Raw genomic sequence first — 19,539 nt, 5'->3', positions numbered from 1 at the left:
TTTGGGTGATTCTGCCAAGCTGTCTTGATTAAAATTTTAAGGGATACATGAACTTGTCAAAGTTATGTTCTTTGTTATCAGGTACTTTGCTTTTGTCTGAGAAGTCTTCTAATGAAAGTGCTCTTATTCAGGGAGTAGTGTGTGGCTTTGTTAACGTTCCTCTCCACTGTGTCAATTTGGCACCAGACTTAGTTTACAGACCTGTGACTGTTAGAGCATTTCTTTACCTATAGAGGGTATTCTTTCATTAATAGGCCGTGACCTAGCTGGATATAAGGTCATGGCTAATCCACTTGTAACTGACAAACCTTGCTTCGATCAAACAGTTAGTCCAGCTTAGAGTGAAATCCCTTATTTGTACTGCAAGTGGAGTTACTAAAGCTATGGTTAAAAAAACAGCTCTTGAAAATGATGTTGATCAGGAAATGATTGCTTTTGCTGACACATTTATAGGTCAGTCTTTTGAAGAAGTCACTTTTGCTCCTGGTATTAATAAATCAAATGTATGGATCACTTTAAACATCTTTTAACTACTTGTTCTCTCAGTTCTAATCAGGGTGACAAAAGACAATCACTCATTGTCAAAAACAAGATCCTGAGATCTCCTATTTTCAGAGGACCATGACTGAAACTGAAGCCACACAAGTCCCAGTTTATTACTTTGTGAATAATGGAGTACTTATGAAAAAATGGAGACCACCTGAACTGTTCACTGGTGACGAGTGGCCATTGTGCTATCAGGTTGTTGTTAACAAGTTTAGCCCAGGAAACTCCCATGGCTGGTCATTTAGGAGTCAGTAAGACTTACTGGTATCATAAGATCTTGAGTCATTTTTATTGGCAGAAACTTAACAGTGATGTTTCTAAATACTATCGACCTTGTCACACTTGTCAAATGGTAGTAAAACCCATTGAGAAGATACCTGATGCTCATCTGCAACCATTTCCTGCATTTGATGAACCATTTAGCTGGATAATGAATAAAATATTGTCATATTTCTTTGTTAAAGGAAAGAATCAGGATGATGGTATTCTTTTGCTGTTTAGAATTCAGTTAAAGATTCATTGGAGCCCCAGGTGTCAAAGTGGTCTGAATATTGCTTACCTTTACCAGTCAATGCCATATAACCTGTGTCCAATGGGCTCAAGTCTCTGGTTCATCTATTGTGGGTATGTGAGAAAACTGCCAGTAGTTTCTGTGGGTTTGTGGTTCTTAACACGGATTTCCCAGGCTATTCCTCCACCAGTTATACTGGCAGCCATATATGATCTATCTTGTGCTGAGAAATGGTTGAAACCCCATCACAACAAAATTGTTGTGTTTTTGTCCATTTCAACTCGTTTTCTGGACATACTGTCTATGGACTATTGATGTTTTTAAAAGAAAAAAATTCTTTTGATTGAAGATTCAGAGGTTATCTTGAATATGTCACTGATTTGAACTATAAATTGGCCAGGGTTTATAAAGTAGCAAATCTTGACTCTACCTTGTTGTTGTTGTTGTGGGGTTTAACGCCATTTTTCAGCACACGATAGGCTATACATGGCTGCCAGTATTAATGGTGGAGGAAGAACCCGGGAAAACCTCAGAAAGAACTACCAACCCACAAGAAGCTGCTGGCAAGCTTTCTCACATACCCACATTGGCTGAATCTGAGACTCGAACCTGTGCAGACAGAGGTGAGATGGCAGTGATCCGTAATGGAGAGTGCTTTAGACCTCTCGGCCACTCGTGGCCCCCTGGCTCTATCTAGTCAAAAATAAAATTTTGTTAGGACAGAAATACACAGGAAAAAGTTTTCAACCTGGTGATGAAGTTCTGACTCTTGCCTATACTTCAAGATCCGCTTTAGGGTTAATTTTATAGTCTTGACACAGTTGAAAAGAAAGTAAACAACTTATATTATATCATTAACACTCCTGGGAAGTGGAAACAGAAGCAACTTTGTCATATAAATGATATAAATATGTTAAAGGTGTAACAGAGATATCATAGTTAATTTTCCAATTAATTAGTTGTACCTACCCCACACAGTGAGGATGTAAAAGATGGAATGTAGTCTGACAGTACTGACTCTGGTTTAGCCAATCTTTGAAATTCAGAAATATTAAATAAACTGAACCAGAAATGTTCACATCTACAACTGTAGAAAACAGAAAACTAAAACAGCCATTATGTGAATATGAGCCCTTGTTTCCTGATGTTCCAACACAAACAAATACAAACTATCATGATATCACGATTGTAGATTCTACACCTGTGAAACATAATCCTTACAGAAGGAATTCTCTCAGACAGGAATATTTGAAAAAAGAAATTCAGTATTTGCTGGGGAACAATTTTAAGTGAAGTAAAAGTAACAGGAGTTTCACATGTATTCTTGTGCCTAAACTAGATAATACATTCCACATGTGTACTGACTATAGAAAGGTAAACAGTATCACCAAAATGAATTTATCCAATGCCAGGAATAGATAATTGCATCAACAAAATTGGAAATGCAAAGTATGACACTGAGTTTATCCTTTAAAAAGGATTCTGGCATTTTCTACTAAATGAATAAAGCAAACAAACTTTCTGCATTTGCAACTCCAGATGGAGTTTATCAGTATAAAGTGCCATTGGTATAAAAATTCTTTGTGAACATTACAGCATTTAATGAACATGACAACATCTTACTGAGATAATTGCAACACATGGATGACATCATCATCCACAATGACACCTCGAAAGATCATTTGGAAACTATACAGAAATTCTTTGATCGACTGAGTGATGCAGATTGAATGGTCAGTTTATGTAAAAGTGAATTTTGCCATGATTGTGTCACATTTTTAGGTCATTATGGGACAAAGTTAAGTTGAACCTTTAAAAGTATGGACAGTTCCAATTAGTAATAAACAACTGATGCAAGTTTTTGGGTATGACTGGATATTATCGAAATTTTGGTCAAATTTCTACACAGTTGCTGAGCCTCTGATAAATTTGTTGAGTAATAAATCCAGGTTTCATTGGTCTGGCAAGTTTTGGGAATCTTTTGATAAATTAAAATCATCTTTAAAAATGCACCAGTATTGGATTAGTGCAGTATTGATTCAAGAAGACAAAAACTGGATCACCTAGCATGCTATTTTTCTAAAAAGAAACTAAACAAGCACCAGAGAACTTATTCCATGATTGAGAAGAGATTATTGTATTCAGTGATTACAAACCTCTCCCCAACCCTACTACATTCATTGACAAAAAGGAAAGCAAAAATATGAGATTTATTAGGTGGAGCTTAATGCTGCAGGAATACAACATTGAAATTAGACACATCAAAGGATAAGATAATGTGATTCCAGATGTACTGTCACTGATATGTTGCATTAGTTTGTGTATATTTTGTGTAATTAAGCTGGGTGTCATTGATAAGTTATCTTCCTTTGTAATTTTAACTATTATAGACTTGTGAAACTTTCAAAACGAGACTAATAACACGTACTCAGATAACACTGTTCCTTAATCAGCAATCAAGATTTTGTTGACAAACTGATACTTTGTCATAGTGAAAGTGTTTGAAATGTTTTGGGAAAAGAAAAGTTTCATTGTCAGAGATAGTCAAAACATTTGCTAAGTCAGTTTTTCTTAACTGAAACAAAGATCCAGATAAACAAATTTGGCACTAGTTTATGTAAAATGTGTTCAGATATATAAGAAAACTTGGTCAAACTTAATAATGATCAATTTAAAGTTAAACAGGACACAAAAATTTTAATATTAATAATTTGATTGATGCATGGACATGGATGAAATATTAATCTTAAACATTGGTCATTCAAACTAAGAAGAATTGACAGTACATTGACAGCAAAAAAGAGCAGAAAATCTCAGATTTTGGAAATTTATAAACACTGAAATAACTGTTTAAGGAAAATCTTTTTAAGTCCACATTTACTGATGATGAATATTGAAGACAAGAAAAGAAACTATTTCATTTGCTCTCTGCTGTCAGACCCGAGTAGCTGGAGCATATTATCCCAGAAGTATGAAATTTAATACAAGTTTTAGATAGTGAAAAAACTTACAGGGACTTGACTTTAAAATAATTACAAATTGAATCATATAGCTACATCTTTATAGAGGAAAAAGTGTGTTTAGAGACTTTTATAGAATTTAAAATGTAAATAAGATATCCATTAGGAAGAGGTGTACTTTAAAGGAAGAGTTCATTAAGATTGATTTCATCAAACTTAAATATGGAATTGTATTGCCTGATTTAAAATCAACCAGATAATTTCAGCCAATTATAAACTGTTGTAATTTGTATAATTTGCATAACATACTTAATACTTTGCATGGCTATACTTTCATTCCATCCAAAACCAAATAAAGAACTTTTTGAGAAAGGGTCACTAATTTGGAACACAACCCCAAAGGAGATAGAGAAAGTACAAATATTACAAATGCATTTAATTATAATCCAGTTCAATGGATGAAAAATGAAGCTGGTCTGATCCCCTCACAAATACATTACAACTTGAAGTATAATTTCATAAGATTCCATTTTGTTTTCTCACTATTTTTGAACTGTATACAGTGTATCTAGTTAGAGCATATACATTCATATTTTCTGTTTATTATGTCCATATATAAATATAGCTTATTATCAATGGGGGGGTGTTGTTTCTTTTAATTATTATTTGTGAGTGTGTGTAACTATGTAATTGTACTCTGAATGTAAATGTGGGCCACAAGGTGGATTAGTTCCATGCAACAAATTGTGTCACCCTCTTTAAATAAAGTCATTACTATTATTATTATTTTATTATTATTATTATCAAGCAAGGTATAGAGTCAGTTATTATTTTTTTAAAGAATTTTGATGGATAACTTTAATACATTGTTTGAATGAAGATATACTTTCATGACATGTTTGAATGGGCATGTGTTGAGAAGATTTAGGAAAGTAAAAGTGATCATTTTAACAAAGTGATATCAGATTGCATAATAATCTTTGCTCATAGCTGTGCATGTGGGAATAGGAATTGTATTGGATGCACAAATGTATTGGAAAATAAATGTAAGCAACTTACTGCATCAGAAACTTATTTACAGGAAACATTTCTAGTCACTCAGAAAACTTACAAATAGAGTATATATGTATGTATGTATATATTAGTATCATAGCTGCCATGTGTCCTGTTTTTCCTGTTTTTTGGACCTGAATATGGGTGTAAATTTTTCTTGTTAAAAATTCATTTTTTGTTGTGTTCTTTTTTAAATTTAATTAAAAATTTCCTTGCAATTCTCGGTTTGAAACAGGCATTCGGTTCCATTCTGATAGAAATGTATCACATGTATATAGGAATAGAGTTATAAAATATGATCAGTTTGTTTGAAATCGAGGCTACCATGCCTGTCTTAAACCGCCATATTGGATTGCACTAACAGTTGCAGCTATCACTGTACCTCATCTTCATAATATTCAACTTCTACTTGTGTGCCAGAACAAAAACAGTTCAGAAAGAAAATTAGACTAAATTCAGATCATCACTGAAAGATGGTGCATTGGATTTGATAATGATTGAAAACAAAACAAAGTGTGGAAAAGGCTCCTATAAACAGCCTGAGTGTGTGTTGCTCTCATCCACCTTTTAAATGGGCACCCAAATGGAACAGTGTTCCCCATTCACAAGATGCAAGAGTGTAACACATGCAACTTTGACATTATATAATTAAGGTATTGTCCTACTTCACTGATTCTTGCAATGTTGTAAATAGTTACATATGCATTAAAGTTTTAAAAATCGGTATTTGTTCCTGAAATTTTTTGTCATAAGCAGTCAGTATTTTTGTACTCTAGGGTTGGCAGTTATGTAGCATATATATATATATATATATATATATATATATATATATATATATATATATATATATATATATATATATGCTGAAAAGAAACTATACAATGATGATTCCTTTTGTTAAATTGGGAAACATTTGTGCACATCAGAACCCAACACAGTGATAAGCCACTATTGGGTTTTGTTTGCATTTGTGGCCTTGTTTTCACATCATTTACTGACAGTATGGCTGATGCATAAATTAAGTTTATAGTATCATATGCCTATTTGACAGATATGTAAAAGAACAAAGAAAATGTTATTTTATATATATTTATTTTTCTTTATGAAGGGAGGTGTTATGTATATCTATATTGTGTGCTTAACTTGGCCCATGATTGTAAGTTGCATGTAACATGTTGACATAACCTTTTAGTTCAGAAGATTATAGACTCAGTCTTGTTTACAGTTAGACTAGGTAGTTCAATTGGAAAATCTTCACATTCTATTACATTATAGGTCATGTGAAAATTTATATGTGTAGTGACATGATAAAGAAATATTCCATTCCTGTTAGTCAATGTGAATCCTTAACAATTGTGTTCAGATATAATTCATGAGGAATTATTTATTCAAATTATTCTTTGGAATTGCTAAGTGCTGATGGAAATTATTTTGGACTTGAACTCATTCAAAAACATTCTGGATTGCATCATTGTGGTACATCAGGGCATTGAAGACTTCATTCAAAACATTCAATATTTTTAGGCTTGTGATGGGACATTTAGGATTTAATTCACAATATTGTGTTATTTTGAATTTCATTTTGTATTGTAGGGAAATATTGAGTTAATTTTATTTTACTTTAATCGTTGGTTTTACTTCTTTCTGTTAATTTAGATTTAGAGTCATAACACTGTGTATAATAAATTTGGGTATTGTACATATTTTGGTTTTCATGTATAATTTTTCTTCACAGATATGGTTGTCAGTGGACTACCAATTAGAAATGGAGAGTTACATGCAGGTGAAATTGCTACAATGTCATTGGATTTGTTATCATCAATGTGCGATTTTAGGATCCGCCACTTGCCAGAGAAGACTCTACAACTTCGTATTGGAATGCATTCAGGTATATTGAAATTATATTTTAACAGTATCAAGGATACAGTTGGAATGGTCTTGAACCCTGAAGTTCACATGCACACCACCTAGATCAAGTATACAAATTAAAATTTGTATTGGATCATATCTTCTTTTTTTTTTTCTTCTATCTGCCACATGATAGAGAAGATGCTCCAACTTTCATATTGGAATGCATTTAAGTAAATTGAAATTAGGTCTTAACAAGACCATTAGTAACTTCCCATTCTCAGAGCATAAATATCTTAAAAATTAAAAAAAAATCAGCAGTATCACACTGCCTTCATCATCGATTAATAATAATCACGAGACTTATAATGGTCACATGATACAAGGAGGTTATGTGATACAAGGAGACTGGTATAGGTGGTGGTAATTCAAGTCCCTCGTCACTAGTCAGTGTTGGCCTCAGCTGTCATATTTCAGTCGCCTCCTTCACTTTCTTTTTCCGTATGTTGTCCTCTGGTGTGATGACCTTCTCTGATTAGGAATGATGGAATATCCCATATTGCTTCAAAGTTCATGTACGACCGATGATTCCCTACTGATGTGTTCGTTGATTCTTTTTTTCTAAAACTGTACCTGTGTTTCCGTGATTTAGCCATTCTTACAATCATTACATTTGATATAATGAATCGCACATTTTTTTCAAATTTTGTTTTGTCCTTCACATGTGCAAGTTCTTGTTTGAAAGAGTTACACCGCTCCCTCGATAACTCGCGCCCGGATAACTCGCGATCCCGCTTATAACGCGGTGTCCGTCTTGGCTCCCAATTTTTTCCAGAGAAAATGTATTTGAAATATCTTTAAAATATGCTGAACATGAAAAAATTAGGATAAGAACTGATAAATTAAACCTTGATACATTGCTCGTTTTATCATCGAAAATGGTGATTAATGCCAGTAAAAATATAATCCATATTTTGAAATTTGCAAGTTCTAGAGAAGAATTAATTCCAGAGATCTCAAAAACACTTAATTACGCATATTTGGACGCCAATTTTTTATCTGGGACGCAGAAAATCACTGAGGCGGGAGTCCTCCGTACGCATGTAATAGGTGCGCGGGAAAATTCAAAGATTTGCCGGTCCTGTTTCAGCCACCTGCTTTGTGGGAAAATGTGTTGATCAGTTTACTGTGCTGATATTTACAATGACAGAATTCAGTGACTGAAAGACTCTTTGATGTACTGTTGCTATTTTATAAGAGTACATTAAAAAAAAAAAAAAACATGATGCAACAGCTAGGCGGCTAGTTCAAAGGCTTTGACTTGGCGGCCGAGTGAGAAAATGTACTGATATTTAGTGATTGAATTTAGAGGCAGAAAGACCCAGTTTTAAAATCCTAGCGAGACCTCTGTTTAAAGATATATATTATGTAAGTTTTTATGATAAATAGTTGTCATTATACTGTAAATAAACAGTCTGGTGAAATAGCAATCAATGAAAACTTCTGGTAAATGTTAACAGGTGGCAACAGAGAATGAAATAAACACCAATTAAACGTCTTCTGTGTGAAAGTCACGTTCTAATCTTTTAATTCCGTTTCAGTGTAAACATTATAATCACAACATAGTCTGTTCATTGAAAACATGAAAAGAGTCAATCGACCGTCACATCAAAACCCGTGAGTACTTCTGTGAGAACCTAATTACATGTACATGCCAGCTTTGTTTTGATCATCAACTTGGGGAAGTGTTTGTTGCATTAAAAAAAAATTGATTACAAGAGACCTCGGGTGCTGGATTAAGGGTCTTGGTGCTGCCTTTGACGTAAAGCAAAACAGTAACAGAGACAACGACGATGATAGTGACTTCGAATGTTTCAGTGAAACTGATGTCATTAATGCCAAGGCTGTTTGGGAGAAATTAGTACAGACTCATAGTCCTGAGATGGGCGTTTCTCTTGATGATATGGAGGAGTGGATTTGTGCTGACAATGATTGCCCTACAGCCGAATACATGTCAGATGAAACTATAATTATTTCTATAGCAAACACATTTGCAGCAGAAGACGATTCTAGCTGGAGTAACACAAGTGTTGAAAGTGATGCAGACACAGATGTTGCACCCCCACCCCTCGGCACAGGAAGCAATCAGATATTTTGATATTGCCATAAGGTGGCTGGAGACCCAAAATGTTGACTACGTAAAGCTCATGCAGTTGAGAAATCTGAGGGATTTTGCTCGGCGGCAGAGAAACCAAGGAGTAACACACACACAAAAATTAACTGATTTTTTCAAAAAGTGAATTGATATTTGTCAAGCGTGGCACAAACGGCAAGTATTAACTTGTTCTAATTTACGTTGTTTTAAATTTGTAGACCAATTAAATATGTTAGTACTGATTAACTCTTGGTTTTTTTGTTTTCCATTTTACTTCTATTGCATTCAAATCTATCTATCTATCGTTCGATCGACACTGTTTCTCAAAAGAGTCAAACTTTTGTATATAAAAGAACGTCTAATTTGGGTCAAACAGTAAAACTAGAATGTATCCAATTCAACATAAAAATTAGTGACGTAGTACACAATGTGTGAAGTGGTACACATGTTCAGCGAACGGAAACTACGTGGAATAATGTTTTCAATGATCGCCTCAATATACTGTAATTTAACCTGACATTTTTAATGTTGTCCTATGAGAAAATAATAAAGTACACCATTATGAAGAGATATTTATTAACACTTAATCTCAGAACGATTATAAAGTGAGTATTCAACAGTATAATCTGCCTACCCACCCACCCACCTTATTTTTCCGTTATGTCGTCAATCTATTTATTGGTTTTGATCTTATTTTATAGGTACCTCGATAACTCGCGCCTGGACCCCGATGTGCGCGAGTTATCGAGGGAGTGGTGTATATGGTTTGTGATCCATGTTGTCTGAATACTCATATCACATGACCATTATAAAACACATGATCAACATTAGTCACTGATGAAGGCAGTGTTATATTGCAGAAAGTTTCAAATTCTTAAGATATTTATGCTCTGAGTATGGAAAATCACTAATAATTATGAATTGTCCAGAGCAAGGAAGCAACCTTGTCAGTTGTAGGTCTTAAGAAGATCAAGGATACAGGTGGAATGGTCTTGGTGGGACTTGAACCCTCAAGTTCTCATGCCATCTATTGCTATAGGTCACACTACCCAAATTAAATATACAAATTAAAATTTGTATTTGAAAAATTCTTTTTCTTTTTCTCTTCATATTTTTTTTAAATACCATAATGCAAGGTTTGCCCTTGTATCTCGTTCTTTAATGCGACATGGGGACTTTCATATAGTTGTTCGTCCAGTTGTCAACATGACCAATTTTGAGATTATTGATGCCCTTTACATTTGGTATGTAGGCTTCTGTTCAAGTGGCATGGTGGAAAATATTGCACTTGGACTAGGAACTTGAACCGGGAACTTCCCACACACTAGTCACCTGCTCTGCTACCTGACCTATCCAGGCTTTCTCCTTGGCTTGTTCCTGTGACATTCCTGCTACTTCTCTCCCACCCCTCCCCATACTCTTCAGAGACACATGCCCCAGTGTTTCAGCAAATGTGATCACATAGATCCCAGAAAACTCAACTCTTCACTGCCACTTTGTTAAAAAACATGGTCCTACTTTGGGCACCAAATGTCACAACAGGGACATATGCTTGGCCTGTTCCAGAGGCTCAGACCCATGATTAAACCTAATACTTTCTGCTATAGCTGCTATACCTATCACAAATGAAAAAATGATGATTCATTTTGTTCCTAAAACGGTAAAAACCTGTTTGTTTCTTTTTAAACTGTTTTGGTCATTAACCAGAAAAGCTTGTGGAATAGCCTGTTGTCCATTGTCCAGCAATTTCTCAGCACATATTTCATCACTACCCTCCTGAAGTGCTTGGAGGATTGCCAGGTAACGTTACATACACATTCATCCCAAGGTGACTAATTGGTCCTCATCTATTTAAAGAATAAGCATTGTTACTTTGTCATTCATCTACTTGGTACTTGAGAGCCTGTGTACTCTTGCTTTGCATAAAAGTCTCAAAATATAATTTTAATTAATTTTGAAGATAAATATTCACCATGGTATACAAATTCCTTGCAAATCAAATCACTTTAAGAAGAACACAGTCATGCTTTCCTTAATTATAGGTGACATTGAATCCAGTAGATAAGCATCTGTAATAAAAATTGATTTTGACTTTATGAAGAATGTACTCTCGATCGTGATATTGTACCTGTACGAAATTTTCCACATGGAATGGATATGGAATCCATATGTACTTTTACAGAAATATCCATATGGACATTTCGATTCTATAGTTGAAGCACTCTTACGGATTTCAGTGTATCCATATGGAAATGTTATGGACTCCGTACGTACTCTGTATGGAAAATCTCATGGAATATGCTAATTAGTCCATGAGATCTGTAGGTTGTCGATATGGAATAAAATTAAAATTCCATATGGAATTTGGCAATATTCCATATGGAATTTGTGAATAATCCATATGGAATTTGGCAATACTCCGTATGGAATTTGTGAATAGTCCATATGGAATTGGCAAATATACCATATGGAATTTGTAAATAGCTCATATGGAATTTGGTAATAGTTCATTCCATAACAAAATTTCTATGCCTACTTAAGGCGATTTCAAACGGGTTTTTTTTAAGCGCTTTGTCTAAACCATAAAAAAATCTGCTTCAGTTTCTATTAAACTGCCTAATGATTCTTAAACTTTATTGGGAATCAGTGATGAATATTCACCACAATTTTTAAAATGGATCATAAATTTTGACAGACATTATCAAATAAGATTTAGGTTTTTCTTGTCCTCATTTTCTTTCTCAAATACAAAGCCTAATCCATGATGGCATCACTTAAGTCTTTTTCATTTCAATGAAAAGTCTAGTGTGATTTCACAAATATTTGACTAAAACATTTGTGAGATATCACTACAATTTTGATCATTATGTAGTATTTTACTGAAGTTTCAGACATTTTTCATACATTTCAGAAGGTTTCAGATCAATAATGAATATGACTTAAACAGGACTTTATTAACCAAGGTGATATTAAATTTGCATGATTTTTTTTTTTTACAGATGTAATTATATGACATCCAAGGCTAGAGATATGGGAGTTAATAATAATAATAATAATAATAATAATAATAAAAATAATAATAATAATGACTTTATTTAGAGAAGGTAACTTTATTACAGAACTAATCTACCTTGAGGCCTTCTATCTGTTATGTACAATATTTATAGTATATACAACATGTGAAGAATCTGGCTTGGCACTAAATAATTAAGTGATTTTAAAAATCAAAGTATCAAGCCTGACATACACAGGCATCTGTGTACACATAAACATACATAAAATAATCTCCATTTAAAAATTCAACTGTGAAAATAATGCAAAAATACAGAAAAGCATCCGTTTGAAACATGAAAAGAAGAAATTCTAAAAGCCTGCCATGTTACTTGTACTGCAGCTTGATTTTTGATCAATGATACTGTTGTGGTCCTTGTTCCTTAACCAGCCCTGACAAATGTTTATCATGATATAAGTACTCATATTTTACACTGAATTCCAACACACCTAGAATATTTTGATAATATACACAATAATGCCTCACGATATTGAACGATGATTCTACATGTGGGCCAAGAAAATTCCGCAGAGATATGATGATCTTTGATAGACGTGGGTATTTTGCAAGAATTCCCACCAGTGATGTATACGTTGTCCTCCTTAAATTCATCCTGGAAGTTAATCAGTTTTGAGTTATCGAAATCAACCTGGTTCAATTCCTTGTCCTATTTAGCATGTTAGCCGCTACTGTAGAGCTGTTTATGGCACAAAAAGCAAAATGCTACTCCTGGCATTCAGTTTTCATACAGACTGGCTAATTTACGCTCTCATCGACTTTGCATTCAAGCTATTCTCTTTGCCGCACATTTTTTCAAATGGTTATTCAAACTCGTATCCCGCTCGAATCGCCATGTTTCTCATTCCCGTCAGTTTCCGTTAGGCAATGATTCATTGGGCAAGTACAAAATTTTGACCAATCAGAAAGCTTTTTACAATATCATCCTTTAAATAATAAACGGAACAAATACTTATTAGAAAGCCCGTTGTGGAATGGGACCGGATAGAGCATTATTTAAAAAGTTTCGGAGACGATATTAAAAAAGGGTCCGTATCGAGCAAAATCAGATTCAGGTCAGGAGAAAAGCGAAATTCTGATTCAAAACAGAAAACAAGAAAACTTGTTTGAGGGCAGTTAAATCTAGTTTAAGTTTAAAAAAATACAACAACAATAACAAAATTTGATAAAGAAATATAATACAGAAAGATGTGGAAAGAAGTTATTGTTCCCAAAATAAACAATACAAGTACACTATCAGAAACAGGGAATATAAATGCTGCTGAAAATCAATCAAATTATACAAGAAACAAAAATAAATTTTATATCTTATTGATAATTTTTTACTAAAATGTCAGTGATATTACAATCACAAAATGTCACTATATTTTTAGAATTTTGACATACTCTCAGTGAAATTTCAATCACAAATTCCCACTGATATTTTCAGAAATGTTGGCAGAGTCAGTGAAATTTCAATTACAAAATTTCACTGATATTTTCAGAAATTTTGGTAAAATCTCTAAATACCTTAATTTAAGTGAAAAAGGACCTTTAAGTGAATGTCAAGAAATGTTCATTGATTTTGCTGAAATTTAAGTCACATTTTCACAAGGGTATGATTTTTGTAGAGCATATTTTAATAGGAAGCCAACAAAATTACTTTTCAAAATAAACATTAGATCAAACCCAAAATCCACCTTGCACCAAATTTTCTAAGTCCAAAGATTCATCTATGCTTGTACTACCAGATATTTATTTTCTGATCATGTTTACATTTTCCCTACTTTTTTGGTCATGTCTTTGTTTTTAAACATCTTTGGAAATAAATTAAAGAAAACTGACATACATCTGTTTCTTCAAATTTATATGAGTATATAGTCATCCTTCCACATCAGCTACACTGACATATACATGTGCTCTAACTCCCACCAATATTTCTATTTTAATCAGATAGTTTAGGTTATTAATTCTTCAGAGAGTATTTTCCATGATGCTATAATACACAAGCCTGCTTTCCATATGGAAAAAAGTGCTTATGGATTAAAGTTGCAACTTTATTCCATATGGAATTTTCACTTGCTGTGAAGTACTTATGGAATTGATATGGAATAAATTGTCTGATTCCATAAGTTTTTCAGTCCATATCTCTTCCATATGGATTCCATAAGTATTCCATACAGAATCCATGAGAAATTTCTGTACGGGTAGCATCATGAAATTTGCACAGCTTAATGCAGGACATTTATGACATCAAATTTTGAGGGCCATTCAGTTAAACATAGATGATACTCATTGAAGCAGTTTGTTTTTTAAAATTATATCCCAGGCTACTTTGATTATTCGAAGAGTTCATATGAAAGTTATACAGAATTTTAAATTACATATATAGGTGACTACTCCATGTTGAAAGCACCTTACCAGTTTCCCAAGTATGTTTTATTGAAATGTCCCTGAGCATTTTAATCATGAAACATGTTTATATTATAAATTCGTCTAAGGGATCCTTAGGGTATTTTTTATTTTTGTTTTTTTTAGGTCCATGTGTGTCTGGTGTTGTAGGATTGAAAATGCCAAGATACTGTCTTTTTGGAGATACAGTCAACACAGCATCTCGAATGGAGTCTAGTTCAGTGGGTAAGATAACAATAATTAATCCATTATACTTATCTAAACTTACACCTGAAAACAAATACAGTGCTCAAAGAATTCTGTTCACACTTAATGTTTTTAACTCTATTTACCCTAAGTCCAGTTCCACTTGTCCCAAAGTGTCCATTCTCTTACCATGTACCGTATTTGCCGACCTACAAGTCAATGCAGAGTATAAGTCAAATCAGCAAATTTTGCAAACTTTCCTTCCTTCATCCTTATATAAGTCGATGCTGAGTATAAGACAAGGCCAGATCAAGACCACTGATTGTGTTTTTCACTTCGTTCCACACAGCATCTTGAATTTTATCCTACCTGTAACTCAGTAACCTTACCAGAAGGATCATTAAATGTAACTAAAAGTATCTAACTTGTTTCACAAGAAGTGTTTTAAATGTATTTTGTAATTTTAGCTACATATAATGACACTGACCCAAAAATTTATTGAGTTACAGATAGGATAAAACTTGCAATGCTGTGTGGAATAATATTATAACTTCCGGTTCCATAAATATTAAAATTATCACTGTATGCTATTTCAGATTACCAGCAATAGGGAAATTGCATCATTAATAGTAAAATGCATTTTTTTTGGAGGGGGGAAGAGATACAGAAAGAAGGATTCATATGCATTCCATCACATTATTCTTTTTGCACCTTGTAATCAAAATAAAATATGGTCCATTATATGAGGGAGAGAAAGTTTAGCTCTTCGTGATATTTTTTTATCTCTATTTTAACTTTTTGCCCCTGTGTTGCTGAAGCTTTTGTCAAAGAGAGAAAACATTAATAAATGAAATAGTAAATTTAAACTATGAAAATACATACCCTACTCCTTTGTGGTTTAAATATTCACAATAGTTATATCCATATAGTCTCCATTAGGTTAAATTGCAAGAATGGCTATTTTGCATGCTAATTTTCTTTGCAAGTGTAACGACCTCTCCATTCCCAACAATTAGGTGGCAATTGTTTTTTATCTTTGTTCATGCTAGCTGCACATTAAATTGGTGTCGGTTCCATCAGCAAGGGCGTAACCACCTGGCATTTCCTTTAGCTATATGGTACAGTGTTCATAATACCCATGGGTAGCCTCATTTCCCTATTGGTAGCTTCGCTAATCTGATCTGGTCTGCAGAATCTTGACCTCAGACAGATGTTATCTTAGAATGACTGAATACAGCCATAGCTTATTTAATTAGCATATAAATACCACTACAAAGCCATGTGATTCTTGTAACAGTGGAAGTGGAAACAAACATTTATAAAAGGAATTGCTTAACTAGTGGTATTAACTGATAATGGAATATGGTAGTACATAAGTAAAATCAGTCATCAGGTGAGTGAACAATACAGATTTACAATCGTGAAGACATCTCTCTCTCTCTCTCTCTCTCTCTCTCTCTCAATGGGGCATATGGATTAATTGATCATTAAGTGCAAGAAGAAAATTGTGATGGAATATGTTTTTGTCATGGTTATTCATCTTCTAACATTTAAATTCTAACACGTATTTAATTAAATTTAAACAACATATATTACAAACAACGTCCATTACTGGTGCATGCTGCTTTAGCGCAATTACATCTGATCTGTGTTAATTTTTAATACTGACGATCATGTAATTGTTTAAAATACTTAATGTGGGATCCTACATTTTTTCATACATGATCTGTTCCCCAAAATGAAATATTTTTACACATTATTTTTTGTTCTCTTTGAATTATTTTCCATGCTAAGTGATTTGGATGACATATCCATATATAAGTCGATTCGGAGTATAAGACGAAGCTACGATTTTCTGGTCAAAAAGTATCGTCTTATAGGCTGGCAAATATGGTACTTGATACTGGTAGCATCCTTGTCTAACTGACTGTAAGAATGCTTCAAAAGCCTTTACTCGATATTCAATTATTTTTTTTATTTTTTCCCCATTTTCCTGTAAAATCATTTTAGTCAGTAGTTGAGGGACTCTTGTTTTTGAGAAAATGAAGAGTCTAAACATTAAAAATGCTCCATAAGGACTAATTTAGTCATTTGAAAGCAATTTTCCTTATGTCACAGTACAGTGGACCCACTCTACACATACTGTATATTGATGGAATTAACAGCCAACACTTAAGTGAAGCAAATGTGTTTTGATTGTGTTGGGTACCTTAACACATTAACCCTTAGCGATGACTTATCGGGGTAGGAGGTGGTATCCTACTGCCAAGCTCTGTAGCGACCATGATACACTAAAGTGGGTGGTATTATAGAAAGCTAGACAGATGTAGCTCTACAAATGATACCAAATAATCTGGAATATCTAGTTGCACTACAAAATACAGATTTTAGACTTTTTGGTCTCAGATCTATGGCAAACTGCTATGAACTGCAAAAAGTAGGATAGATGGGCATTTGGAATAAAGAGTGGTCTCTATGAAAATAATGGCTTCGTTTAGCAAAAAATAAAAAAAAGAACTCCAACTTTTACCCTTCTGCTCATGCGCGAGTCAAATAGCCATTGAAAAACAATGTTTCTAACACAACTAGGCAGTATGTTATTGAAAGATGACCAGGGATTTGGTGTTTTCAAGTCTATTCAGAAATAGCTTTCAAAATGTGTTTCCTACTCGATTTTCAGGCGAAAATGACAAAAAGCTCCAGGAGTTAATGTGTTAAACAGTGCATTTTGATGACGTCACCAAATTTGAATATTCCTTGCATATTTAATCACTTGTGCATCAACATTGCACATAAATTACAAATTTAGCAATTCCTTGACGATTTGTAAATAATAAAAAATTCCTTGTTAACACATTAACCCCAAGCAATGACTTAACAGGGCAGGAGGTATTAGCCTACTGCCAAGCTCTGTAGCGTCATGGTCATGCATGATACACTGAAGTGGGTGGTTTTATAGAAAGGTAGACAGATGTAGCTCTACAATGACACCAAATAGTCTGGAATATCTAGTTGCACTACAAAATACAGATAAAAAATACTCATTTTTTCAACCTGACTTTTTTCTACCCAAAATTCGCCTGTGGTTGGAATCCGATTTTGTGTCCGGATTTTAGACTTTTTGGTCTCAGAGATAAGGAAAACCAGTATGAACTGCAAACAGACAGATGAGCCTTTGAAAAACAATGTTTCTAAGACAACTAGGCAGTATGTTATTGAAAGCTCACCGGGGATTTGGTGTTTTCAGATGTATTCAGAAATAGCTTTCAAAATGTGTTTCGTACTCGATTTTCAGGCAAAAATGAAAAAACCTCCAGGGGTTAATGATAAGACACTATCCCCTTGGACGCTTAACTGTGATACTAGAACCAGTATGCATCTGTTGAATCAGAGATGTGTTGTAATCAGTAAATATACAAAAGAATTGAAATGCCCTAGTGGCACTAACTAGTAAAATATGTTAATTACAGGTAACCAATGAAATACAGAGAATGCAAATAGTTTTGTTCCCCTTTTTATAGATGATGAGAGCAACAAGGTAGATCTAGTTTGGGTTTTGGGGCAGTTTGCTTAGAATTTGAGAGGGATCCATGCTGAGCCTCAGGCTGTTTAATGTTTAGCAATATACCATAATTTATTCTGAGAATAACCACTGACCCACAGGAAGCCACTGGCAAGTTTCTCACATATCCACATTGGTTGAATCAACACTGAAACTCACAAGGACTGAGATGAAATATGTGAATGATCTGTAATGGTAAGTGCCTTAGACCACTCAGCCAACCAGGGCCCCCATTTCAGAATAATTCTTCAGGTTCTTCAGAGTCACAGTCTCCAGGTTGCAGCTAATCCTGATAATTCCCCTGTGCATGGCTCCAGCAGTTGTGGTTCAACCTGCTCCTTGACTGATTGATCAACATCCCCATGAAATTACCACTGACGAGGGATCTGCTGTTGCAGCAGAGATCCCTCTTGCACAACACTCCAAGATTCTCCTTCACAATTGGCTCATATCAAAATGATCTATACACCATGATCAGTTTTTGAGCAAGGTTACCAAATGCAACATTCAAAGTAGAAATCAGTCATCTGACAGGATGTAAGATCTTGTGGAGAATATTCTGCAAATGATGCAGCAGTAAGTGCATTGATCATATCAGCCCTTGTTGAACTGAAGCTGCAAACTTTCTTTTTTTCTCTTCAGGGATAAGGAGTGCTCAGTTTAAAACATTTAAGGATTATAGAGAAGTCCTCTTCAATATTTTTAAATTCTCTGGGTTTCACAATAGGTTCAAAACCACATCTCTCAAAACATTAAAAGCACATTGAGCTCCAGAAACTAGTCTCTTACTCTTTGTTCGTTCAGTGTTCCTTATTCATAATTTAAACCTCCTTGTTAAATCTTGAGTGAAGCTTCCTTTGAGAACTTGACACTTAAAATAGTTGTCTTCTTCCTCTCGCTAGCATCAGACCTGTCAACCCTAGCAAGACTTCAGTAAGGCAGTCATTTTTTTTTCTGTAGACCTGTCAACCCTAGCAAGACCTCAGTAAGGCAGTTGATTTTTTCTGTAGACCTGTCAGCCCTAGCAAGACCTCAGTAAGGCAGTCGATTTTTTTCTGTAAACCTGTCAACCCTAGCAAGACTTCAGTAAGGCAGTCGTTTTTTCTGTAAGTTGGGCCAGTTTACAGTAAGGTGTAACAAAATATAATATACTGCTGTTGTCAAGATGGGGAAAAGGTGCATTTAAAAGCCCAGAAGTATGCTTCAAGACTGGTTTAACAAGTTGATATAGACTCTTTTGCCAAGTTAGATCTTTAC

General features: G+C 34.2%; 1 protein-coding gene across 1 annotated transcript in view; it reads left to right on the top strand.

The window, feature by feature from the left end:
- Nucleotides 1-19,539, top strand: part of LOC149781499 (uncharacterized) — a 314,868-nt gene that overhangs the window by 283,037 nt on the left and 12,292 nt on the right. Inside the window, exons 25-26 of the mRNA XM_089934975.1 lie at nt 6,806-6,958; nt 14,661-14,759. Coding sequence (XP_089791101.1) covers nt 6,806-6,958; nt 14,661-14,759 — 252 coding nt within the window. The remainder of the gene's footprint in view (nt 1-6,805; nt 6,959-14,660; nt 14,760-19,539) is intronic.

Source organism: Sinohyriopsis cumingii, chromosome 15 (genome assembly GCF_028554795.1).
Source record: "Sinohyriopsis cumingii isolate HCF-2022 chromosome 15, ASM2855479v2, whole genome shotgun sequence".
Classification (NCBI taxonomy): domain Eukaryota; kingdom Metazoa; phylum Mollusca; class Bivalvia; order Unionida; family Unionidae; genus Sinohyriopsis; species Sinohyriopsis cumingii.
Note: the sequence above shows the minus strand (reverse complement) of the source record. Positions and strands in the feature narration are given on the sequence as shown.